The sequence below is a fragment of the Citrus sinensis genome, chromosome 5, assembly GCF_022201045.2.
Source record: "Citrus sinensis cultivar Valencia sweet orange chromosome 5, DVS_A1.0, whole genome shotgun sequence".
In the NCBI taxonomy this organism is placed as follows: domain Eukaryota; kingdom Viridiplantae; phylum Streptophyta; class Magnoliopsida; order Sapindales; family Rutaceae; genus Citrus; species Citrus sinensis.
In genome coordinates this window covers 14462022-14489719 of record NC_068560.1, presented here as the reverse complement: position 1 = coordinate 14489719, position 27698 = coordinate 14462022, and the positions used below count along the sequence as shown (strand labels likewise).

Genomic DNA, 27698 nt, shown 5'->3' with positions numbered 1-27698 from the left:
ATTTTTTCCCTTTTGGGAATTCTGGGGTTTTTATGATGAGCTCTTACTAAATCACAAATTAGATTTCTTTCCTCCATACTTTGGAGCCCATTTTTTCGCCAAGCCATATAGGCATGATTGTAAAAGATGAGAGAAACGAAAATGGTTCATATTTGGAACTTTGGTAATTTTAAAACGGAATTACAAAGAGTACTCAAAGTAAAATTTTAATTTTTAATTTAAAAAAATAAGTGTTACGAAATAATTTAGTATTCCGAGTACTAATCAGAGTCCGTAGACCTCCACCCATTTCAAAAACTATTGAGCTATTAACTCGTTTTTAACAGTGGACACTGACATTTTAATTATTATTTTTAATTTATTTTTGGCATTTTTAAACCAAATACTAACCTTTCCATAATCTCAATTAGATATAAAGAACAGCCAGCTCGGTCGGTTTGGTTCAATTTTGGTTTTCTAAACCAAACCATACAGATAATGCAGATATTTGAGCCACTATTTTCACTCTTCGTCCAAACCAGTGTTTGATAAGTTATGCCACACGGCACAAAAAAGTTTTCCAAAATTTCAGGAGACGCAATTATGCAAACTCTATATGGTAACTACAATAACACCTTTTTTTTTTTTTTTTTTCCTTGCTTTTCCAATTAGAGCTCTAACAAATAGCATTAGCATTTTCCTTAACAGTATTAGTTAAGCATTTTGCATTTGGAATTTTAATTATTCTCTCATCTCACCCAACTGCTTCTAAATCAACTTCTGCATCTGTCTCTCCATCCATCATCCCAGCATCTGCTTCTGCGTCTGCATCCAATTGGCCAGCCTCTTGTCCCATATCAGTGTCAGAACTCTGCTTCTGATGTTCATCTGGTGTTGCAGTACCACTTTGGGAAATATTGCCAGTTCCAGCTGTAACATCAGTTTCCACTGGAGTTGCTGATGCTTCGAGATCAGCTCTGATACCTTCCCCATCATTTTCACTCGCAGATGCTGCAATCTGAAAGAAAACATCCCAACTAGAAACTTAATTAAATTAAATATTACAATCCTCCCAACCACGACCCCTAACCTCAAACTTTAACCAAAAATCCCAAAACGTTGGTTTGATAGAACCACAAGAAACAAAAGGCACTTCAAGCTAAAACAAAAAAATTACTATAAGAAAAACACAAAGAAAATCAGATCATATGAGATTCTAAGATTGATCGGCATATCTCATCAAAAACAAAAAGTGATGGTCATATAAAAATATTCTGATATTTAAGAGTTGTGCACTATCAACCTGTAGTATTGCTACTTGAGACTATCAATTTTCAGCCTTTTCCTCTCGCCTTACAAACTAAAATCTAGCACGTTTCACTAGATCAAAAACTTCTCACGTCCTCCTTGCGATACCCCAACCTTACCACATCAAGCTGAGCCTTTAAGGAAGAGAAACTTTCACAGCAATAAAGTTCGAGCACAGAACATGCTTTAGATATGATATGATAAATGTGGCTATCTAGGTTGAGGCAACTGCAGAGTACAGGCACATACAAGAAAAATAGCCCGAAATTTTCATGCAAGCATAAAACTAATTCAAAGAGAATGTTTTGGAAGACACGGAGAGCCCTTTTTTTTTCCCTCTTTAGCCCCACCCATGGTAGTTGGGGGAAAGATTTTAAGAAGCCACATATCCAATACAGTAAATGAATCGAGTTCAGCTGAGTATGAGGTTTCTGAAGTTCAGCTCAATAACAAGAAATGCTGCTGATCTTAAAATGGTAAGCATAAGCAAAATCAAACATTAGAAAATTGTATTATATTGATTGATAATTAGAAATGAAAATATACTTGTTAAATTCAGAGTTCATAAAGATGAGTTACTAACAGGAAGCAGTAAAGGTCTACATTTTTCTTTTTTGTTAAAAAAAATAATAAATAAATAAATAAAAGGAAAGGGATATCTAAAAGACTAACAGGCCATTTAATTAGAATTAGCAGTCAATCGTAATGAATTGGATATGATCATTGATTCATTAAAACAAATTAAAATTTAACTTATCAAGTAACGCGGATACAATTACATATCAAGCCTAAGTGAGGGAACCTACAATTTACATAAAACCCGTTAGCAAAAATCATGAACTGAAAAATATATCTGACTTACCCCTTTTGCACACAATTGAACTCAAGCAAACATCTAGAGGCACGGACCACAAATGGAATAACTAGCTTGGATAATTTTACATGTCTGTGTACATATGAGTCCCTTGTACTCCAGCTATTGACCCTTGAACTTGTCAATTGTTATTCAAAAGTTTTAGCTTATAAGAAAAAGTTCAACAGCAGTACGTCACTTCATCTCACATGCAGAATGGAATTTCATTATCAGACTTGTCATGCAGATATAAACACACAATATACAACAAATACAGCTCAATTTGGTCTGTGACACATTTCATTAATAAAAATAGGGATTTAAACAAAGGACTCCTAGTAACCTAGCTTTAATATTAATGTTGAAACAAAATTAATACCAGAACCTACAAAATTAATACCAGAACCTCATAGGAAATGGCCCAAAAATAGTTATGCTCTAACAAATGCATGTGCATTACCATTGGACCTAAGAGCAATCAGTAGCATCCAACAAATTTCATTTATAAACATCAAAATAAAAACTTCAGAGTGAAAGGATTATTTTGGCTTGAAGAGATAAAACTTGGAGTTGATGAAAGAATCGAAGCCAATCCCCAATTAGCAACTGAGGGTATCTCAAAATTTCTTGCTTATTAAAATATGTAAATAAAAGAATTGAGGATTTGAAAGCCAAATGTTGGCTTAGATACCTGATTTTCTTCAGCTTGAGATGGAGCAACCTTTGAATCTTCCTTTTTAGCACGTTTGGATCTGTCATTTGCTTTACCTTCGTATCTGGACCGGACATGAGGCGGCAAAAGTTCTAGTGGCACAACTCCTTCAATACCATGGTCAGTAAACTGCAATGATATTGCCATAAGTTTCATTAAGCTGACACAAACCAAATCATATATTAAAAAGGTCTTCGTTGACAACTAATCATACTCTAGAAAACCCATCCAAGTCCTGGCGAGCTGAAAATCGGAGACCTTTCCAGCAATAAACCTGCACAAGATTACAAGAAATTACTCACAAGTTTATATGCATACTGTAGTGAGAAGACGAACATAAGTAGTTAGTAAGAGGGGACCAGCCATCGATCTGTCCTACTATGATCAAAATAAAAAATTTTCATGCTTTACAACAAAAATGCGACCACACCTTGGAACATGGCAAATTTCAGAGGAATCAAAAATCAAAAGAAACACATTCTGTGGATATAACATCAGAAATTTGCATTTTTGCATAGCGACCTAACTTGTCTAAACTTCCAACTTCTGTTATAATCATGTCTCATCTACAGCAGCTACAGGTCCACAGTTTAGGTGGTTTGCTAGCAGCCAAGACAATCTTAGATACCAGATGAACCAATCTTAGAACAGAAAACAGGTTATTAAAAAGTTTTATAGAAAAAATGTTATTAAAAGTTTTATCTGCAGCATACTTGTTCAACAACTCTTTACTTCCAAGTCAGAAAGGAATTTCTCCCCACAAGGATCCTCCAAACTCCTCTTAGTTCCCACGAGTACTATAATTTATTATAGGGTTACTAAACTATAATCTGTTCTTTGTTGAACACATTAATCTTTAATCTTCGCATTTTAAGGACAGATTTACAATGATCACACTCACAAGAACCATTATTGCAATATTGCTGAATATATGAATCTGAAGAGGATGGAACATGATCTTCATAATCAGATTTTGAACCATCTGAATCAGATCTAGAGTGATCTGTTAGCAAACTTGCATGAGTTGCCTTTTAGGGCCTTTGTCTAAATTAAGACTATTAATTTTAGCCTCAGCTTTGTAGTTATTATTGTAATATCCACTTTTACCACACTTATAACAAGTGGGTTGGCCTCTTGACTTTTTAGGTCTTTTCTTAGCAAGCTTAGCCTATTGCTTAGGTTCAGACTTCTTTTGATATCTCTTTTTAGAGTATCGCTCTGTTCTCCTATGAGGAGCATTTTGTTGAGGCTTCTCAGATTTTCTCCAATTAACACTTTTCAGGTCTTCATACCTAAATTGTTGGCAGAAATCACCTAGAGCTTGTTTCACAGTAACATTCTGTTTCTCAAGCTGTCTTTTCAGCTTAAAATCACTGCAGAGATTAAGACCTTCTGCGACAACCTCTGCTGCTAGTTCTCCATAAATATACTGAGAAAAAGGAATCATACCATTATGTTTTTGATGAAGTTTAGTATGTACCTCATCAACAAATAGGGTTGGGAAGCCACAAATAAATTTTTCTTTCCAGAAATCATTCTGTCAGTCATCTCTTTGAAAGAATTTTGAGAAGAATACATCTTTATACCACCTAAAGTCTGAGAGAGTAGGATAACATAGATTTATTAACTGCTCAAATTCTTCTGTCTTGCTAAATACCAGTGGAGCCAACGAATTGCAGTAGAATTGTGTAGATTAATGTATCAACAGCATCAGACTCAGTACTGGTTATCATTTTACCACTAACCACTAGGTCCAGCCTCGGTTTCGGGCCGTCTTGCGTTTAAGACATAATTTCTGTTTTCTTGAGACAAATAGTGATCCCACCAAGCTTGAAGTTGGTCGACAAACCCAAAAACAATTGCAACTGCAATCTGCTCACTGGAATACCTTTGTTTCTACAGGCGGTTGCAAACATTATCATATGCTTGAGGATTTTGATGATTTGATATTCATACAAACCATCAATATTCCATTCAACCACACTCCTACCATTATATGTTACCATAGTAGGTTATAATTGTCTTCAATTTCAAGATTTACTGGTGATGGCCTTCTTTAGTATGCCTTTGCCGTAAAAGTTGGTTGAGGAGTTAAATTTCACTTTATTGATATTTTAATCAGCTTGCTCATTCCTGAACTCTTTTAAGGCATGTTCTAACTCAAATAGTTCCTCATTAGAGAGATTAGTTAAATCTTCTGATAAAACATTAATCTGTTTTTGTTACTAAAATGCCCTTAGTTACAATTATATATTTGTTCACAAACAAAATAAAAAGTAAATATTTTCAAATGACATGCATGCATGTTTACTATAAATACTATTACCATTATTATTATTATAATGTTAATTGTTACTATTATTATCATAATTATTATAATAATTATTACTATTATGATAATTACAATTATTATATTACTATTAATATTATTATTACTATGATAATAGTTATAATAATAATTATTACTATAAACAACAATATTTATATTATTTAGTATTTAAATGGGATAAAAATAAATTTTTGATTTCTTTAACATTCCCCTGTTTTCATTCTCCCTGGGAACGGGATTCCTATATTCCCAAATTTGTGGGCCGCACCCAAAATCCATTCTCATTTTCTTATATTTTTAACAAGTAAACACTATCAATAATTCCCTAGAAACACACCATCAGTTTATTAGGGAATGGGGTGGGGAACGAGGGCCAATTTAAATGAGGTGGGAAATGGAGGAGGCCTCCCACCCCCACCTTGCCCATTGCCTCCCTAGTTTAGTGGGCAAATATACCCTAGAGACAGCCTTTTAATTGCCTATTATATTTATTTTTTTTGTCTAAAATATACAAAATTTTAAATATCCAAGTATATTCACATTTGCTACCATTTGCAATGTTTACATTACCTTCAAGAAACATTGCCTTCTCTACCTTCCAGAAGCAATACAGCCAGAAAACAATGATGTCCACATATGCCACTTTAATATTATTTATATTGGTTCCCTTGCACTCTTTCTACTATCTTTATGACATAATATTCCCTCTGCTTCCCAGAAGCAACACAACCAGAAATATTTAAGCAAATAGCTACAAACATGTCATATGACTTTTGTTATTATTGTAACTTGCATAAAAAGAAAACCAACTCATAAGCAACATCACATAGAAGAGTAAGAACATTCAATAGCCAAAACTTACCCGGCTGTTTTTGTGGTGATATTCAGCTTCTATTCCTGCAGATGGGTCCATCTGTAATTTTAAAAAGGAAGACATTACGAATATAAATCGCTTCGTACAATAAGTTCTTACATCTTCTGCCAAGGGAAAAAGAAAGCATTACGTAGAAAAGAATTCAGGAACCATGATAGATGCTTACATCTTCAGCCAAAGGTTTCCAATATTCAGTGATGGCAGGAGTTCTAACACGTTGAGGATCGGTCAAAGCATTCTGGACACAGTACAAAGATATTCCGAACAAAACTATTGTCATATAAAGTTAATGTCATGAAACATTAGAAAAATTTTTTGATGAACATGAAATATGAGGTTTTTTTCCCCTTAGATACCTACAGTTAGTTATAAAAAACAACATGCTTTCTTCTTGTTTTGGGCACATTGGTCACTTTTCTTTTGGGCAAATCCTCATTTTACTCCATATAAATTTATAAATTTATAGAGCTTTTTTTTTTTCAAAGAAAAAGGAAAATGATAAAAAAGGGTACCCTACTCCCCCAACAAAAGATCTCATTATCTCAACCTAAAGGTAATCCCAAACCACCCCATTACTGAATTTGTAAAGGCCATAGACCGCTTGATGACTAATGCCCCACTAATTAATAATCCAAACAGCCGAGTAGGCGATGCAATGACAGTTTTACAATTGAAAAAAGGAGCACCAGGGTTTTCAATTATCTAACAGGGAGTAAGTTCCACAAAAGAATGTTTTGGAGGCAAATTCTTGCCAGTCAAATAATTGCGGAAGTACTAAACAGAGATATACCGGATTTTGATCTGCCCATTTCCACAACTGAGAGAGTTCTTTATTCCCAAGTCTCCACCTTGGCCTACTGAAGGAGCAACATCAAAGATATCTCAATAAAAATTAAAGATGGAGAATATAAACTTAATCAGCACTGCATCAATCAAAATGAACTAGAAACAAAAATCAATTTCGGAAAAAAGATGGATAGAACCCTATAAAACTTTTAATGCATAAATGAGGGAAAATAGAACTTCAACATGCAGATACGTTTGTTTGTATGTATTACTTAGTAAGCCAATGGAAATTGAACCTTGTCCATACTCCCCTTTTCCATAAGCAAAACATGGGTTCAAACCTATAAACAGATTTGTAAGGGCTTGCTAGTCACAGGGTGAAGGAGGATACGGTAACATTAGATCCCAAATACTATTATTAGGCATTACATTTTGTCTTAGAGAACATCAAGATTTTACCAAGTGATTTTCAATGTCAACCTAGTAGAACACTAATAAATGATTAGTACATCTTTAGGTAATAAAAGCTTCAGCTGGTTTTACTGCACTATTGATATATAAGAAGATTGCACAACTTTAAGTATAATGCCAATGCTTTGGATATGGCAAAAGGACATCTTATACAGATAAAGATAATGTCTTTCTATTCTCTGTCCTAAATATTCTTTCCAAAGCATATGAACTTCTAAAGTAAATTATAGTCATAGCAGCAGCATAGAACTATTAATCCACTGATTTCCTATACCGTTTTTTAGGTCCATCTTGAACTGCTTTCTTCTCCATAGATTGCTTTTCAAAAGGTGGACAGCCATCACGTTTCCACCACACCTAATAGCACAAAGATTTCAAACAAATTGAGCTGGAATATGTTCATGACAACAACAAAGGGAATACATAGAAACAAATAAGAGAGTAAGTCAGAGAAGAGCTTATGCATACCCAATTCTTTTCACGTTCCAATATATGCTCAATACTATGAAGAAAATCCTTCCCTTTAGGCGGGGTCATTTCAAGCAGTTTCTTTACTCGCTCTTCACAAGACTTCATTTCTTCTTTCTATAATCACAAACAGGCAATATTCACAATTTTATACATGTGCTTATCTACTTGTCTACATCTGGAGGAGAAAAATAACACATATGGAACGAGAACATTTCACCTTTCTGCTATAAATTAACAATACAAGTAATGCTTGATCAAATGCAGCCATCTATTTGTCAGAACTCAGAGGCAGCTAATCTGAGCATATCTCTCTATCTGAGGAATGCTCTAGTTGGCATTGCCCATCTTATGAAGGATGTGCCAACATGGTGCACTGGTGCATGTGTGTACAGAATAAACTTTAACCATCACAAAAATAGGTATTTCCCAATTAAATTTTGACCTTTTTCTGAGAAAGGAAAAGGAAAGAAAGAAAGGAAAGAAAAAAAAAATTACCATGCTTTCAGATGGCAAATCTTTGTCATTTTTTCCAGGGGCCTATGAAAATAAAATTAAAAGAAAGAATATTAAAACGAATTAAATACCATTTAATCAACTACCACAGAGAGATGAGGCGGTGAAGGCATGTATAAAGTTTCAAATTTAGAGCCACAGCAATCATTACCTTTAGATAATCAAACAATATGAGGCACTGCACAAGAACATGTCGTCTAAAGCTCGGATCTTTCAACTGCAGCCAAGGGGGAAAAACAAATAAACCAAAATATTCTATATCAATTTGTTTTCAATAGTTGTCAACATCTTTTACCTCTAAACCCATTAATTTACTGCTGGTAAGATACTTTATATTGAAAGTTGCTGCCTCTTCCTCCAAAACATTTGCATCTCCCACTTCATCACTCAAAGGCTGAGCATCAAAAGTGTTCAACACAACCTACACATTTCAAGAAAACAATTGGATTTGAGGGACAAAACAGCCAAAATAAAATGTAATATTTTCTGGGTCACCAAAAATAAAATAATTAAAGAAATAATGCTGCATCAAAACTAAGTAACAGCAAAAATAATTTGCAAATAAAAGGAATACCATTAAACTGGATGTGAATTTCTGCCATTTTGTTGGAGCAAGGGTCAGAGCAGGGTTACAAAAGTATTCCTGAAAACTCAGAACCAAATTCATGGAGAAATTTAGCTGTTGTATGACAACCTCTTCTATATTATGTATTCCATAAAAGCTTTATAAATGAAACAATGCCGATTGAGGTTTGAACATCTGCATTAAAACCCGATCGTTCTGAATGGTGCATAACATACAATCACAGGCAACCATGTCTTGCTTCTTTATTTTGATTAATTGGGAGGCAGCTATGGTCTAACATCATTTGGGCTTAAAGAATTGTTGAACTTACCCTCTTTTATTTACATTTCCTACACTTGATATGCTGCTTCTGTTTCGACCAAAATAAACATACAATCACAGACAAAATGTGGACATACATACCTCCTACTGAAAGACATTATGATAATAGTGGAGTAAAATGCACTTATTATGAAGATTTTAATATTGGCTACGTCCAGAAACCTATGTAACGCAGTCATTCATTATAAATGATAAGTCCACCTGATGAACACATCAACAAGAAGCTAACATAACATGCACGAACGGACAGAAACCTCAGTATTCACGAAGACAACCGTTTAGATTAACCACCATGATCTATGCATATTCATATAAAGGGGAAAACAAATAAAATTTCACTAAAGCCAAACAGCTGACACATTTACAATTTAACATCAGATCACATTCACCATTTAAATTATGTGTATTAGCAGCACTAGTAATCTTCCTCTTGCATCCACCATTTATTTATAACAAGGAAGAATCACATGATTTTTTCTCAGAAACACGATAAAATTACAATGCAGGTTAATATAAATAGCAACACTGTCCACATTTAATAATAGGAACACTCTTTTCTTTCATTAACCACAGTTCCAAGCGTAATTTACCTGTAAACTCCAAAACGTTTTATAGAAGTTGAAATCAACAGGAATGCCTGAAAAGAAAAACCATAACACTAGGAGACCGTCCCTGTAGACAGTTAAATAAGTGAATGCAATCTGAAGTTGTGTTTACCATCAGGTGGGTCTTTTTCATATTTGGTCTCATTTGACGTATTAAAGACTCCCTTTATGTTCACAGCTGCAATAATTAATCAAAAAGACAAAATAACACAAATCCCCAGCAAGAGAAATATGAAAAAAAAAAACACAAAGTTCAAAAAGATTAGGATTGAACAGAAACAAGTACCTGAACGCTCAGACAGTGGAAAAAAGTGAGCCAGAAACATGAGGATTCGTCCGCAAAACACTACATCATTTGCCTATAAAGTTGAATTCAAATGCATTAGCACAAAGAGTGCATTCATAATGACACGACCAAAAAATTCTTAAGTTAATTGTTCATACTAAAATAGCTATATAATTCTGAATTGCAGTAGACAGTAGCGCCCAAAATTTATCTGTGATAGTTCAAAAAGCAATACCACGTAAAGGAACCCAAAAATAACAAATATATTAAATATTCCAAAAATATAAAACTATCAAACACCAAAAAAGGTATCATTATATCTATACAACCTTAGTTTAACAGAAAGAACTAAATAGCAGTTTGGCTTCTTCATTAGTTTACAGCAACATTATTGACATTCTGCTCCGACTAGAAGGTTGTATAATTTTAAATTCTTAGAATCATATTCCATAATAGAAAATAGCAAGGACCACGACTGAAAACTTTCAGCCATCACAATCCCTCCCTCTAAATGGTCACAAAGTCATTAACTAGATAGACTTCATGAATCTTTTCAACGAAGGAAATGCCTTTCTTAATTTTGGAAGAAAGCTAAGGAAATTTTTTGTTCTTTCACAGTTTCAATGTTGTAATCATCTAGAGATATGAGAACAGTAGACAAAAGAGAACTCACAAACTTTGAATTACAATTACTTTCCACAACTCTTGGTTATTTAAAGAGCGTTCTGAAGCCGTTATTCCCCATAAGCTATGTATCCAGTATTCTTCAATATGTCATTACTGTAAGTATCTTGCTCACCCTATTGTGAATTTCAAAAGTCAATAACATCATTCTATGTTTATTATCAAACTAATGATAGTAGAAAACTTCAGCGCAAAAACAGTAAACAAATCATTTTATTCATATTTTCTTCTCTCTGTGGTCATAATTGGAAAAAAAAACTACAGTTATCATCTTACGTATATGTATATTTCAGTACAATAACTCTTCTTTTTATTATTATATGGACTTGTGTTTTGCACATATGTGGATAGAGAAAGAAATTTGCAATATTAGATCACTCTACACAAGTGGCAGCTTCAGTTCTACAACAAATGCTACCAATGGCAACTTCAGCGCCACTTTTAAGTGGCAGCGGTATGCCGGAGAGGTGACCAAGGTCAAAAGTAGAGACAAAGACAGACAGACAGAGAGAGCAGAAAGAATATAATAGTAAGTAATGTAAAAGCAGGGATTCTTATTTCAATTATGTTCTTCAATTATTTTACAAATAATAAAATTGGAGCATAACGAATATGAAAACACTTGAACTGAATCATAAGCTAAATTCACATCAAAAGGAAGTTAAAAAGAAAGAGTGACAGAGCTGGGCAGCACCTCCTAGCAAATGCTAGGGCAAACATGTCCTCTCAAATTTCACAATGTCAAAAGTGCATTGAGACTTGAGTGTAAGCAACAAGATGCAAATAAACTATGTCAGCAGTCAAAAAACTTTTACCAGCTTGTGGGATCACAATGCCACTTTATCAAGGGAGACAAGCGAAAGACAAATAAACATTATTATAGTTTTTTCCCCCTTCCTATTAGAAGTTTAAAAAGGGAAGATGATACTCAGGTTTGACAACACTACCTTTGACAAACGACGAAGAAGTTGATTGCAAGTTCTCAACATCACAAGTTTTCCACGAGCAAACAGCTCTAACTGTATCAAATGCAACGACCAATTTCAAACCAAATCAAACAAGGTGAGGTAAGCAGGACTTGCACTATAGAGTTGAATACAGGTGAAGTAGCTGTTATACAAGAATGAAAATTACCAGGAATAATAAAATAACACGTACCTTTCCTAAAATGTCTTGTTTACTTTCTATATAACCAAAAATATCTTTGCAATTTTTCATTGTAGACATTTCTGTCAAATCTTCCAGGAGCTGAAATATCATACCACCCTCAACATGTTCTTTCTCACAAAGATACAGCACAATGTCTAAAAACCAATACCCAGGAAAGAAAAAAGAGTAAGAAAGAGAGACCATAGAATTTTAAAACTTGAATGTAATGTTAACTTAGTTAAGATTTGTGTAGAAAATGTATAAATTGAAATAGCTCCCGGAATCAATAAATCACTAGATTTCAAACGTTTGATCAGATAAACCACATGAGAACCAATAAAATTGATTTCTGCAGAAAATATCGAAAAACGTATGTAATCAACTTGTCTTTGACATATAATTTTACAGTACAGCTCACAGAAAATTCACAAATTTTCCAGTGCTTCTTTGTTCTTCATGGGAAAGAACAAATATGTTCCGAAAGAAAAGTGAAAGCATTTACAGACCTAGAAGACGCGGAATTTGAGCTTGGCTAGTTTCCCCATCATCTATTGATTGGCCATAATGCATTATCGGCTCACCCGACTGCACTGCAGATGACTGTACCAAAATGCCAAATATCAGTAAGCAAGCTAAAAGCATACTTGGGAGAGCTTATGGGATCACCAAAACTACTCTTAAATAGCCAAAAGCCCTTTTTACAACTATCCTGTAGTTTTCAGCTAAAATTGACAAAAACATTTTTAGGTATTTTAAAAGCCTTTTAAAGTGCTTTGCAAGTCCAAAAAATCACTCCAAGTGCATTTTGAAGAATAGCTTCTAAGTAAAGCAACTAAAGTGTCTGGTTAACACCCACACACTCACTTATACTTAACCAGCTAGTAATTCCATTCCACAGCAACATCAATCTCAAATATACCCATATCCAAAAGCTCTTTCTCAAGGCATTGTCAAGTACTGTAACTAATACACAAATCAATACAAATATTGAATCTCATCAAAGGCGGTTCAATAGATAAAAGTAACAAAACATACCACTAGTTCCTGAAGCAAAGTCCGAAGCATATTTTCCAATAACTGATTCTCATCTTGCGCTAACTTTGTTTGTTTCTGTTAATTCAGTTAAATTCACCAAATATATATAAATATTATGCAAAAGGAAACCTAATCGATAGAATTGTAGAAGTATTTCTTCTTCTTCTTCTTCTTTTTTCATTTACCTGAGGCTTTATGACCTCTTGGACGGTCTGAAGAGCGAAATTCTCCGGGGGACCGGCATGTAGAATTGCCCTTCTAAATACTTCCTGAAAAAATAATAATTGTAGCAAGCTCAAATGAAATGAAATTTAAATTAGAACTGAATTTCATTGATGAAGTTGGGGTTCAGGGCTTACCATGTTGCAAGATTAATCTCCAATTTCTGGAGAATGTTAAACGCAGCGTGGAGGAAGAAGAGAAACAACTGCGAACGAATTTGAACGAGCACTAAATTACTTCAATAAGCTTAGTGCTTGGTTCGGAAGAAAACATTTCGGTCGGGGGTAATTTCCACTTCACTCCCTCAAGGTTTGTTGTATCTCCACTTTAATAGAAGTATTGCTGTATTTTCAGTTTCCTCCCCTGCCGTTAGTATAGTGTTTCGTATATAGTTAGTCACTAATGGCAATTTTGTAATTGCATACTTCATAGATTATATATCCAGACAAATTTTAAAGTTTTCATTTTGATAATAGTGTTGTCACAGAAACATGTTATTATCCACCGAATAACAATAGATGCAATCTTTTATCCATTGTATTTTAACTCACAACAAAAGTCATGCTTTTCTCTTTCATCTACTGAAATCGAAGCTGCAAAAAAGCTCATAAACTTTTCTCTTTCATCTACTGGAATCGAAGCCACAAAAATCTCATAAGCTATTTCAATTATTCTCAAATCATTTCAAGAAATCAGAAGTTGTTGTTAACAAAATGAAAAAGAGCCAATCTCAATCGATAACACCTGGGACGCATTTGACGAATCTAGCTGAATGGACTGCCATTAGCGAATATCGTCGACGACCTAGAGATCATCCAGTGCATTAGAGCCAAGGGCCAGGCAACTGCAACTTTCCCCAACTTATGTTTTTTTTTTTTTTTTTTTGGGCTTATAATGGTGATGGGATTAGTTAAAATGCAATTGAGATGTTGTTGTTAATAGTGATGTGGATTTGTGGGATAATTTTTATACTTTCTTTTCTTAAAGTATGAAAATAGATAACACGAACTGATGTTTCAGTTAACTAAAATTGGTGTTTTAGTCAATTGTCCCCGACTTTATACATGAATATCTTTTCTTGACCTTTGCCTCTGCAAATATCGGGTAATTTCCACTTTCCTCTTCGAAGGTTTGGTGTATCTCCACTTTAATAGAAAGTATTGCTATATTTTCAGTTTCCTCCCCTACTGTTAGTATAATGTTTCGTAAATAGTTAGTCACTAATGGCAATTTTGTAATTGCATACTTCATTGATTATATATCCAGACAAATTTTAAAGTTTTCACTTTGATAATAGTGTTGTCATAGAAACATGTTATTATCCACCGAACAACAATAGATGCAATCTTTTATTCATTGTATTTTAATTCACAACAAAACCCATGCTTTTCTCTTTCATCTACTGGAATCGAAGCCACAAAAATCTCATAAGCTATTTCAATTATTCTCAAATCATTTCAAGAAATCAGAAGTTGTTGTTAACAAAATGAAAAAGAGCCAATCTCAATCGATAACACCTGGGACGCATTTGACGAATCTAGTTGAATGGACTGCCATTAGCGAATATCGACGACCTAGAGATCGTCCACTTGCATTAGAGCCAAAGGGCCAGGCAACTACAACTTTCCCCAGCTTATTTTTTTTTTTTTTGGCTTATAATGGTGATGAGATTAGTTAAAATGCAGCTGAGATGTTGTTGTTAATAGTGATGTGGGTTTGTGGGGATAATTTTTATACTTTTTTTCTTAAAGTATGAAAATGGATAAAACGAATTGATGTTTCAGCTAACTGAAATTGGTGTTTTAGTTAACTGTCCTCGACTTTATACAGTAATATCTTTTCTTGACCTTTGCCTCCGCAAATACCCGAGATGAGAGAAACCTATAACGACCATTTATGAATCATTAAAATTTTCTTCATGTCTAAAAAAGTACCAATTTTTTGAAAAAAAAATGATGAAAAACTCAGCTAACCCACCTGCATATTTGGGATATTCAAGAAATTCTTGGTGATTTTAACAACTACCTTATCTATAAATACAGGAGAAATGTAGAAATCATCCATATTATTGTCCAAGTTGTACTTAAAAGTAATTCAATAGCCACATATGATCAAAATTCAAGTCCAACCTATTAAGCAGAAGCTCAATCCCATTTAATTATTTTCAATTTCTATAGACACAAATTGGTGTTTTAATTGCTTATTATTTAATTCGATATGGATTATTTAGGCTAAAGACGAGGCGATAATATGAATTTTGTAGGCAACTGTTGGATGCTGATTTTATTGAGCTCTGTTTTTAGGGGCTTTTGTCGGTATATATGGTCAATTGGGTACCAATATCAACTGTTACATGTATTTGTTAAAGCTATTTAGTTTTATTTTTAGACTATTTGTTTGGTATATGTGGTCAATTGCTGCAATGAACTATTAGTACCTAATTAGGTGATAATATGAGCTTTTGATCATTTGTTGAGTTTGTTAAGTTCTATTTTTAGGGCAACTGTTTGGTATATATGATTTGTTGCTGCAATGATTGTATTTGTTTGTTATTAAATGATAAAGATGTTGGATGCATTTGTTGGAATCTAAGTTCTATTTTTAGTGGCATTTGTTTGGTAGATATGCTCAGGTGCTACAATGATTCTGATGGCTTGATATTAGGAGATATTATTAATTTTAAAAGTGTGAAATGTTTGTGTTTGACAGAATTTTGCAAAGTTGAGAATATGGCATGACATGGTTAGAATGTTTATGTTTGTTTTTGTCCAAAAATGACAACTTGAGTTCTATTGTTATGTGCTTATTCAATGTTTACTATTATCAAATTGTATGAGATATGTTGTGCACTGAATTTGAAGGTGACAATATTGTTATTAGAGAGTATTGACTTCAATGAGTTGATAGAGTAGTAAATGTAAAGAAACTGTACACAGTTGAGTTGTGTTGATATTATGAGCAATATATGTGTAATTATTTTTGCTTTTACTAAATGAATATTCCTATCTTTTTGCAGCCTTATATACATGGATATAAATGCAGCAGTTAATGGAGAAGTACTGAAAATAGGCTCGTTAATTCTAGAACAATACATTTTGAAGAAACTTTGGGAATATATCATGGACATTTGCTTTGATAGTCCACTTAGACAAGCTAAAGAAGTGAGATTTAAAGTTATGCTACCATGGGAAACAAGCTATATTGATCTGCAACTAGACTCATATCTTCAGGATGCTTTTAAAAAATTAAGGGAAAAGGCTTACAGATGGGCATTCTTCATAGTTTCAACTGAGTTGGATCATGCATCAAATACATGTAAACAAGACACTGAAGTTGTTATAGTTACAAAAGATAAGACTTTAGTATCACCTGAAGATCAGATTCCAGTGCATTTAGATGATCAAATTGAGCTAGAGTGATTTAACTTTGCAGAAGTGAATAAGTTTGTTGTGACAGATTTAAATGAAGATGCTGAAGCTACTGTTGAAGCACTTCAAGAGTCATTTGATGAGCAGCTAGTTGCTGAAAATTCTAGTGGTGGAACTGTGGCTACAGTAAAAGATAGAGATTACGAAGGGAATGTTAAGGATGAAAAAAGTGACGGTGGATTTGATCTTGGAAATTATAATGATGATGGATGGGCTGCTGGTGTTGATGATTATTACTCAGGAGATGACAGTGGAATTGACTTAGACGAACAATCTGATAAAGATATGAAAAAAGCTTGTAATAGATACGAAGAAAATTCAGGGGGATTTATATTCAGTGGAGATGGAAAGAAAATTATCTTAGAGTGTGGTCAGCTATACAAAAACATTGATGAGTTCAGAAAAATGGTCAAGGAATTGGCAATTCAAAATGGTTTTAGGTTGCAGAGGATAAAAAATGAGAAGTCAAGGGTCACCCTGAAATGTGCAGCTACAAGCTGTATACGAAGAATACATGCGAGCCCTAATTGGAAGAAAAGGCACTTCCAGATCAAAACTTTTCAACCTAATCACACATGTGAAAGAAATAATGATAATCATGAAGCTAATTCCATTTGGATTGCTGTGACTTTTCTTCATTTTAGTCAAAGCCAACAACCAAATTACCATAGATATCATAGCTACAGAATTGTTTAGGCAATATGGGATCAAATGTTGTAATACAAGATTGTATAGGGCAAAGAATAAAGCATCGGAGTTGTTGGGAGAAGATCACAAGGCAAGCTACAGTAAGTTGTTCAAGTACATGCATGCAATTTTAGACTTTAATCCTGGGTCCACAATTTCATTAGATAGGGATTGGTTAGGTAATGGTCAGCACCCTTATTTTAGGAGGTTTTTTTGTGATGTTTGATGCAAATAGAATAGGGTTCTTTGAAGGGTGTAGAAAATTTATCGGAATTGATGGCTGTCATCTTAAGGGGCTGTACAAGAGCGTTTTGTTGACTGCTGTTAGTATTGATGCCAATTACGGTATCTATCCACTTAGTATGTATGTTGTAGAGAATGAAAATACTGAGTTATGGGTGTACTTTTTAGAGAATTTGTATGAGCAGATAGGGTGTAATGCGGGTGAGGGTCTATGTTTTATGAGTGATAGACAAAAGGGTTGTTTGAGGGCATTAGACATGGTCTTTTCTAATTCTCTGGAGAGATATTGTTGTCGACATATTTATGCCAACTTCAAGGAAATTCCCTGGTTTATTGTTGAAGTTCTCATTTTAGAAAGCATGCAGAAGTTCTAACTCGGTTGAATTTCATAATCACATGTCAGAGTTGTATAACATCAGTCCTGTAGCACACCATTGGCTAATGCAAATTCCAGTTGGATGTTGGGCTAAACACATGTTCCATACTTATACTAAGTGTTCTCATGTCACAAACAACATGACAAAATACTTTAATAATTGGATTAATAACTTCAGAGGAATGCCAATAATGAGAATGCTTGAGGAAATACGAAGAAAAATCATGGTTTTGATTCACAAACGGCACCAGCAGGCTGTTATTTGGCAAGATGAGTTGCCACCACTTGTTAGGAGGAGAATAGTTGAAGGGAGAGAAGAATCAAGATCACTGTCTGTTATCTTGGGCCATAGTGACACATTTGAAGTAATGATGGATGCTTTGAAAAAAACAATTGTTGATTTTAAAAGTAAACATTGTGACTGTGGCGAGTGAGACGTGTCTGGTTTACCTTGTCCACATGTGTTGTGCTGCATTGACGCCATGAGGTACAATGTTAATGACTATGTCCATCTATTGCTGAAAATGGAAGCATTCAAGAACACTTATAAGTACTAATACTATCTGGTGCCCGATGAAAGCAAGTGGCCTCCACTTCTCTACGACAATTTACTTCCACCAATTGTTGTTAAACCTGCCGGCAAACCACAGACTAAGAGAAGAAGAGAAGTTGGCGAGGGAAAGTCTTTCTAGAGAAGCTGCAGTCTTAAGTGCTCTAATTGTGATGAATGGGGTCACAATACGAGAACATGTAAAGCTCCTAAAGGTTCTAAATCAGTCAAGAAATTGGTCTTATCATCAACAAAGGTTACATACTTACTCTCATTGATATTTTTATGAACTATATATTAATTTTTAATTATAACAAATTTGATAACTACTAATCAAATTCAATAATTTATTTAACTGTATATTAAGGGACAAAGCTTAGGCACTGTGAACAAAAAAGGTTAGAGCTCAAGTACCAAGAAACACAGAGCACAAAGTTCAGGCGCTAAGGAAATCCAAGGGCAAAGTTTAGTCACCAACACATATGATAATGCTTCTGCTCAGACTGTTAATGCAACGCCAAAAACTGTCCAGCTTGATGGTTTTCATTTATAATTTTTCAACATTTTCATTTCTCATATAACTCATTTATTGTTCAATTAAATACTTGCTAATGCTTACCTTTTTTTTAAATATTGTACAGGGCAGTTGACTCAGTCATAATTAATATAAACTTATGATACCAGTAGCACGTGAAAAGACAACATAGTTTGTGAATGAGCAGTGAGATCAGAATGCCAAACTAATCCCATACATACAGTTTTTTGAGGGATCAGATGATGCATCACCTTTTAACTGTAAGCATTAAAATGATGAAGATGTTGTATCATCTTTTGTTACTCAGACTTATATGTTTGAGCTTTTGTATATTTTGTATATTGTGAGATACTATTAAACTTAGTAGCTTAACAAGGCCAATGTTGCCTTTCTTAGTGCTAACCATAGCAAACTTTTCATAGATGCAGATAAAGGCCTCTGCTGATGTATTAGCTAATTAGAGTACAACTTAATTTGTCTGTCAAAACTAAATTTGCTGCTAGAATGAATCAATATTTAGTATGTTGTGTTTGTGTTGTACTTAAACTGAGATTGCTTTTTTTGCTCTGTATGTTATAAAGTATGGTTGTCTAGGTTATTGAGCCATTGGTTCATTTGATGTCCAGGTTATTGAGTCATTGGTTCATTTGTTTATTTGTGATATTTTGACACAAAGTCTACTGATATTTGAGTTTGAATATTATGAAAATTTGTATTACCATTGGTTTAGTTGTTATATTCTGACTTAAAGTTGGTAAGCTAAGTTTTGCATAGGATTATATAATACTAGTTATTTATGTATATGCATTTGTGTTATATTGTTTGAATAGAGTTTGAGATTAGCAAAATTATTTCATTTCAGTTTCCTTAGTGTAGTTTGGAACAAGAAAATTTTGTCAAAATGCTACATATGCATATTAAACTTAGGCATAATATAGCTAGGCATAATACAATACTTTATTGAAGTCATAAAACACTAGTTCTATAGAGCTGACATCATGTACGTTGCACAATTGAATATGAAGAACATCACATTTAGGATCATAAATACCTTTACACTAGTGTAACCCCTAGCTGGCTGTAGTGACCTTTGCAGCATGTCTTTCAAGACCTCCACCTCACTTTGAGGTATATTTAGCAGCCCATGATCTATAATTGTCGCCACACCTCCTTAAAAAATAGCTCCATTGTTGAAGTCAGTCTTCTCTGGTACCCACCACCTGAAATATTCACAACCTTCCTTCTTGGCACAACAGTAATACAACATATGTGGATTATTGTCAGATTCAAAAACCCTCAAATCAACTCTCATAAGACATTTGCATATTTTATTTGAATACTTAATGAGCTTGCCGTTGACGCAATTCCTCCAACTTGGTTGGTAATATGTGTTTGATTTGCTTGAAATGTTTGAGCTTTGAGATTCCATAGACACTCAAGTGCTTGATCTTTGTGTTTAGGAAATTAATGATTGATAATTCTTTTGAAATTGAGTTGGATAATGAATCATAATAGTGGGATGATTTTTGCAGTGAATGAGTTTTGTTTTATGTTTTGGTTGTGATGCAAATGCCAAGCAAACCCCTTGTAAATGGTGATACTGAGATGATGAATATATAGTAAACATCACTGCCAATATAGCCGTTTGGATTCACAGTAATATTGGTAGTGTTCTTTAATACTTTTAAAGCTTTTTTTCTTTTTTGTTGTTTCTAAATCAACAAAGAAATTTGAGTTTTTGTTAGGGATAATATCGTCATTTTGTGTTGTTCGTACATTTGGTGCCAATTTTTAGAAGCTATCACCCAACAGATCTTCAATAGCTCTGATTGTAGTAGTTCAAGGGTATTTTCGTCTATTATAAGTCAACTAACATATATTTAAACACTAAACTAACGGCAGGGGAAGAAACTGGAAATACAGCAATACTTTCTATTGAAGTGGAGATACACCAAACCTCAGGGGAGGAAAGTGGAAATTACCCTTTCGGTCGATTTCGATTACGGGCTGAACCGGCTGGTTTTGTGACTAAACCCGACCCAATTTTTTTTATCAAAACCTATCTAATTAATATTGGGGGTTTTTAATTAAATGTCCTAACTAGTTCAAAAATTATTTAAATACCTCTCCATATTAGTTTTTGTGAATACTCTAAAAAATGTATATAAAAAATAATTATTTTTAAATAATTAAATGAAACTAACAATAAATACTTAAATATAAATAAAATTGAATAACATTGATTTAAAATTAATAGTAACATAAATAATAATATAAAATATTATTACATATACTACAACTCTTACTTGAATTATTTAGTACAATTTATTTTGTTAGTAAATATGTTACAATTATTGTATCACTTTTTTATTATTTTGTGGTTATATTGTGATATGTATAAACCTTTTCTCTATTATTCTGAGATGACTTTGAACTAATTTTATAGGTTTTAACTTTCACTTATGTTGTGATATTATTTAGAGATTATTTGATTAAATTATTTACTTCATTCTTTATTTTAGAGGTTATATATTCGAAAAATATTAAAAATAATAAATGTTATGCTATTGAAAATTTAAGGCCATAAACTTCGATTTTTATAAAGAATTATAATATTTTTAGCATTTATACTAAAAAGATAATGTCAAATTTCTAAAATTTAAGACTTCTATATTTAGTACTTTTCTAAGTATTAATAAATATTATTTTTTAAATTTATAATTTATATTAATCACAAAAAAGTTAACACTGAATAGTATAGCACCAAACATAGTGTAATTAAAAATTAATATAATATAATGTAGTTTTGAAGTAAATCCTTTTTGTCTTCGGATTCCAGATTCCTATTCCCGGAGAAAGAGAGAGAGAGAGAGAATTCTAGAGAGAAGGGAGAGAAGAAGAGAGAGAAGTTCTAAACTTAGAAATGAAAAACCTGAGGAGTCTGAGTCTTCCTCTCGGTTTTTATACAAAGGTCTTTAAACTGTTCACTGTAGCGGGATTTTAAGTGTACAGTAAACTCTGAAAATCTGCACTGTTCACTGTAGCGGAGCTTTAAGTGCACAGTAACATTTGGATCGTATCTTTGAATAGTCGATTCTTTGTACAAAAATTGAAATACGATACGGGTGAAGAGACATGTGCGCTCTCACTTGTGTCCAGAGGACCACCCGAATATACAGAACAAATAAATGTTTTTTTTAAGTAAATAACTAAATAGTTATTTACAATGCTTTAAAGGAGAAAAAATTCCAAAACAATCATCTTCATTTTCGTCTCCAAGAGAAATGAATGGCTCTTCATTTTCATCTTCATCTTTGTCTTCAGAGGTGTCAGCCACTGATGACTTTGACCGGGAGACGAGGAGCTGTTCCATGGCTTTGAAGTATTCTTCTTCTGTTTTGGCACCTGCCAATAGTGATTGGGCTTTGGACTTTTGGCTCAAAAAGGTTTGTTGGGCTTTGGAATGTGTTATGGTGGGTTGAAGAAGGCCTTTGGCAGAGAGCCAATCTCAGACCAAATTTTCAGTCAATTTTGATTGTTCGTCAAATTTGGACCACCATTTTACTTTAAAGGTTCTTTGAAGGATGAGTTGGGAATCTTGGGTATGAAGCCTAAGGTTCCACATCCATACCCATGGAAGGAAGAAATTTGTACAGAAACAGAGAAAGAGGGGAAACCTTTTCTCGGATTCAGAAGGAGTATAGTGGGCTTTGAAAAGGTTTAAACAATGGGTGGCATTCGGGGTTAAAATTTGTGGTATTGGGCCAAAAGTATTCCACCAATGATGGAACCAGTTTGGAAGGCTTTGGACGGTTATTTTTGGGTTGAAGAAAAATAACCAAGAATGAGACTTTTTGGGATTTTGGATAAAAAATGTGTTAAACCAGGCTTGTTGGTAATCCCAGTAGGAATAAGTCCGACAATGAGGTAAACGTGTTTGAAAATTTAAAGGGAAAGTTTTAAAATTATGGAGTAGGTCACCCCATTGGTTTGGGCTCAAAACTCTTAAAATAGTAGCCGTGGAATAGGCTGGTTCTGAATGTGATTAACTGAGAAAGAAATGTTTTAACTTAACTGAATCAGTGATTTCTAAAATGCTTTGATAGTAGGACTGGGGTTTTGTTAAATCCCATGGTTTAAAAAACCAGCCCTTAGGGAAAAACTTTGAAATTGCTTGGAAAGGATCAGCATGGTAAAATCCATCTTCTAAAGAAAGAATATTTTGAAAATGGGTTTTATCAAACCAATCGGAGGTTTTCTTTGAAGGTGATGGTTGGGAAAGCACAATTTGGGAAGAAGAGCTTTCACCAGAGACAATCACATTTTGAGAAGAGGGTTTTGAGATTTCTTTGGAGATAGGATTTTCTTTTTCTTCTTTTGAGAAAATCTGGCTTTGGGAAAGGTTTTGTAAGGCGAGCATAAACTCAGGGGACTTTGTAATGAAACTCATCCATTGTTTTACTTGGTCATCAGAAGAGGTGGTTTTGTAATGGGCTCCATGTTCTTCAACCATTTCTATCCAAGATTTAATAGGCATGGCTGAGGAAAGTAATTTGTCTTTAGAAGGGGTAGCTTAGGGTTCTTTAGAGGTTGTTCTAGATTCAGAATCTTTAAGAACAGCTTTACCTTTGTCTTTCTTCTTTGGCGGCATTATCTGTTTTGAAGAAATTCCCGAGTTAGAAAATCAGGAATAAAATTTGTATCACCTTTAATATATTCAATATCAAAATCAAAAACACTTAAAATGGCTTGCCATCGTGCAAAAATCTGTTTTGATGCAATATTTTGAACATCTTTTTCCAAAACATGTTTTGCAGCTTTGCAATCAATTCTAAGTAGAAATTTCTGATTTAATAAATCACTTTGAAATTTTGTAATGCATAAAACAATGGAAAGGATTTCTTTTTTTATAGTAGAATAATTTTTCTGGCAATCATTCCAATGTGCAGAAACATATTGTATTATCTGTTCTTTATCATTTTCTTTTTGCTTTAATATGCCTCCATAAGCTAAATCAGATGCATCAGTTTCAACAATTTTAGGTAATGTAGGATTAGCAAGATATAAACATGGGATGCTTTTCACATAATTCTTTATAAGCTTTACAACCTTGGTATGTTCATCTGTCCAAGGAACAGGTTTTTTCTTTAATCTATCATGCAAGGGTTTAGACATCCTATTAATGTTAGGACAGAAATCAAGAACATAATTTAAACTTCCAAGAAATCTTTGTAATTGGGTTTTGTCAAGAATTTTATCAGGAAATTTATCAGCAAATAAAAGAGATCTCTCGATCGGAGTGATTGTTCCTTTAGAAATATGATGACCAAGGAATCTGATTTTTGTTTGAAATAAAGAAACTTTAGAACTGGAAATTGCCAATCCAGCCTTTCTGGTGGCAAAATAAAAAGTCTTTAAATATTTGAAATGTTGATCGATAGAATTTGAAAATATCAATACATCGTCAATGTAAACAATGCAAAAATCAGAATAAGGATTATAAATATCATTCATAATTCTTTGAAATTCTGAGGGAACATTCTTTAAACCAAAGGGCATAACAGTCCACTCATACTGTCCAAATGGAACAGTAAAAGCAATTTTGTAACGGTCATTAGGATGAATTTGAATTTGCCAAAAACTAGATTTCATGTCGAATTTTGAAAAGATAAGAGCAGAACATAGTTTTTGAAGTAAATCCTTTTTATTATGTATTGGATACCTAATCCATTTTAGAGCGTTATTAAGAGGTTTGTAGTTTATAACTAATCTAGGAGTGCCTCTTTCAATTTCAGAATTTTTATTAACATAAAAAGCGGCACAAGACCATGGGGACCTTGACTTAACAATGAGTCCTTTTGACTCTAAATCTTTGATTTCATTATTGCAATGTTGTTCCAATTCCATGTTCATCTGGATTGGACGTGCTTTAGTGGGGATCTGTCTTTCATTAAAAGAAGTTTCATAAGGTAGATCTACCATGTGTTGTTTTCTGTCCCAAAAAGCAGAAGGTAGATCAGCACAAATTTCTTTTTCAATGAGAGTTTTGAAATCAGAAATCTTTCTTTTAATGAAATCACTTTGTAATTGGCTTTCAATTCTTTGTAAGTTTAAATCCTTTTGTAAAAACATTAGATCACACTGTTTTGATTTAAGTAGGTTATTTATTCTGTTTTGATAAACAGAACAGGCTTTAACAATATTCAAATTCCTTGTTTTAGGTTTTTCAATAAAAGGGAAAACAAGTTTCTTGTTTTTTGGTTTGAAGGATATACTATCATAATTGACAGTATATGGAGTTATAAGATTTATAAAAGGAGTTCCCAAAATGATGGCATGATGAATATCATTTGTGAGGACAAAAGAAGTTTTAAAATCAAAACCATTATTATGGATTGAGGCTTCAACCTTGGAACTGACATTCAGTTTTGAATTATTAGCGGCAGAAAGTCTTTCTTTTGTTTTTTCATGAAATCTTTTAGGGACGATGTCTTCTCTAATGCAATTTAAATCGGCGCCAGTATCAAAAAGGGCAATGGCGTCCATTGCAAAATCATCAAAAAAGATTAAAATGACTTTAATCAAATATTTTCTTGTGGTGATTTACTTTAAAACAAATAGAAAATCATTGGGTACTGACTCAATGTTTTCTACTTTAATATCATCACCATCATCAGGATTAGATTCATTGTCTGAATTATCCTGCAATTGTTTTTATAAAAGAAGTTGGATAGTATCAGAATCACTTTTTTGTTTTTCTTTTAAATCTCTGATTTCACATTTGATTTCTTTTATCTCTTTCTGAAGATCTTGGATATTAGGAACCGTCTTCTTTATTTTCTTTTTATCCAAAATTTGAGTAAGATCATAAGAATTCTTTTTAACAATTGGGACTTTAGAAGTCTCGGCTTTATTAAAATCCAAAGTTTTCAAAAGTTTATCAAGATATTCTTTTTGAAGATTTGGATCAGAAATATGCTTTACAAGTTCAAGAAAAGTTTCTTGGTCTTTAGTCAAAACATTGATTTTCTTTAAATATGAATCAGATTCAGATTCACTACTGCTAGAAACAGAGTCATCTGAGTCAAAAAGCTCATCAACTTGAGATGGATCACTGTCTCCTGACATGGAAGATTCGAAATCAGATGATTCGACAAGAAGGAGGGCTAATTTGGAAAGGATCTCTTCATCGAGGTCAAGTTCATGAAGCTTTTTGTTCATCCTGCAATAATTTGCAGTATGACCTTTCATGCCACATTTATGACATATAGCTTCTTTGTAATTGAAAGGGGTCTTTGGTTTGGCTCTAAACTCTTTTCTTTTAGAGAATTTGGGTTTCTTATAAGGCCTCGGAGGTTTCTTATAAGGAAGTTCTCTAAAATTACGAAAGGGTTTCCTAAAATTTTTTGATTTGTAATGTTTCCTGCGGGGTTTAGTAGAACACTCGCCATTACAATCTTTGGAGATAGAAGTTTTAAAGGGGTCATAATTGAATTGTTTACAGAAACCGCCTAATTCTTGTTTAGACTTCTTAAGCTCCCACTTAAGTCGTTTCTGTAATTTCAAATCTTGACAAATCTTTAATCCTTCTTTATTGACAAAACTGACGAGTTCACCATAAGTGAGTTCATCATAAGGAATACGGTTATCATAAAGGGCTTTAATGGAATTTCTTACCTTTTCACCTAGAAGAGTAGGTAATCCAGCGATAAATTTTTCTTTCCAAGTTATATGATTTTCATAATCCATTAGAAATAGTCTGGTAAAAAATGAGGTTTTGTAACTTTGAAATTCACTAAGTTTCCTACATCTTAAATTATGTAGTAACTCAGCGTTTTTATCATGAAGGTGTGAAGGGTCACCAATGAAATGGAGGGAAATGGTTAAAATAAGAGTAGCAACAGCATCCTGAATTGGATTGTTGAACTCATCAAAAATAGGGACTCCATTTTCATCGACTTGAATGGAATTTAGAATGTCTAATTGTTGGTGATTAGTGAGAAGATGATCCCACCAACCTTTTAATTGACCAGTAAAACCGGCAATGAGGATTTCTGATATAGCACGATCAGAAGTTCCTGCTTGGGTTTTATAGGCATTGGCTGCCATTGTCATTTGTTGCAACAATCTTAGGATATTGTATTCGGACATGCCATCAATATTCCACTCATAGACTGAAGATGCATTATATCGGGATTGATTTAATGCACTTGGTCTATTATCTATTGCTAGATCCGGTGGAGTCTTGACAGTGGGAAGGGCTAATTCCTAATGAATTTTGTTGGCTTTAGGAGTAGAAGGTTCTTCTTTGAAGGCTTCTATATCAGAAGAGGCTATAGACATTTGGTCTTGTTCTAATACTCCAATCTTGCTAGATTGAGGAGTATCAGGGGCTATCTGAACTTTGCTAGATGAGGAAGAAGCAGCTTCTATCCTATCTAATTGTTCTCTAATGGCTTTAGCAAAATCTGATTTTGACTCTTGAACAAGCTTTTGGCTAGTTTTCGAAACCTGAAAGGGTTTGAAAATAGGTTCCTTAAGCTTTTTGTCAGAATCCGATTTTGTTGGAATATGAGAAATTGATGGAACAATAATGGTTGACTTCTGGATTTGGTTTTCTATCCTAGTCAACTGCTTTCCGATTGTATTTAAGTTAGTATTACAGAAATTATTCTGTTGGATAATACTACTTAAA

At 33.5% G+C, this 27698-nt stretch overlaps 1 protein-coding gene and 1 long non-coding RNA gene across 4 annotated transcripts; one reads left to right on the top strand and one right to left on the bottom strand.

The window, feature by feature from the left end:
• Nucleotides 1-498: 498 nt before the first annotated feature.
• On the bottom strand, nucleotides 499-13487 carry LOC102612813 (THO complex subunit 1). Of its 3 annotated transcripts, none has more exons than XM_006465714.4 (21): nucleotides 13322-13487; nucleotides 13148-13231; nucleotides 12963-13037; nucleotides 12434-12527; nucleotides 11937-12082; nucleotides 11726-11797; nucleotides 10095-10167; nucleotides 9921-9986; nucleotides 9794-9840; nucleotides 8871-8939; nucleotides 8592-8717; nucleotides 8448-8513; nucleotides 8279-8320; nucleotides 7781-7897; nucleotides 7587-7669; nucleotides 6846-6912; nucleotides 6222-6293; nucleotides 6044-6094; nucleotides 3067-3126; nucleotides 2832-2981; nucleotides 499-997 (listed from the first exon to the last, which is right to left on the bottom strand). In XM_006465714.4, the coding sequence occupies exons 1-21, from the start codon at nucleotides 13322-13324 to the stop codon at nucleotides 734-736; spliced, it is 1827 nt and encodes a 608-aa protein (XP_006465777.2). In that variant the 5' UTR covers nucleotides 13325-13487; the 3' UTR covers nucleotides 499-733. The 3 variants fall into 3 exon arrangements, with proteins under 3 accessions (XP_006465777.2, XP_006465778.2, XP_024954244.2); XM_006465715.4 differs by having other exon boundaries at nucleotides 6846-6909; XM_025098476.2 differs by having other exon boundaries at nucleotides 828-1016.
• Nucleotides 13488-16203: 2716 nt separating this feature from the next.
• LOC127902089 (uncharacterized) lies at nucleotides 16204-19519 on the top strand. Its single transcript, XR_008054567.1, has 3 exons — nucleotides 16204-18724; nucleotides 18836-19007; nucleotides 19110-19519. It is a non-coding gene; the product is annotated as an uncharacterized LOC127902089 (long non-coding RNA).
• The last annotated feature ends 8179 nt before the right edge of the window (nucleotides 19520-27698 follow it).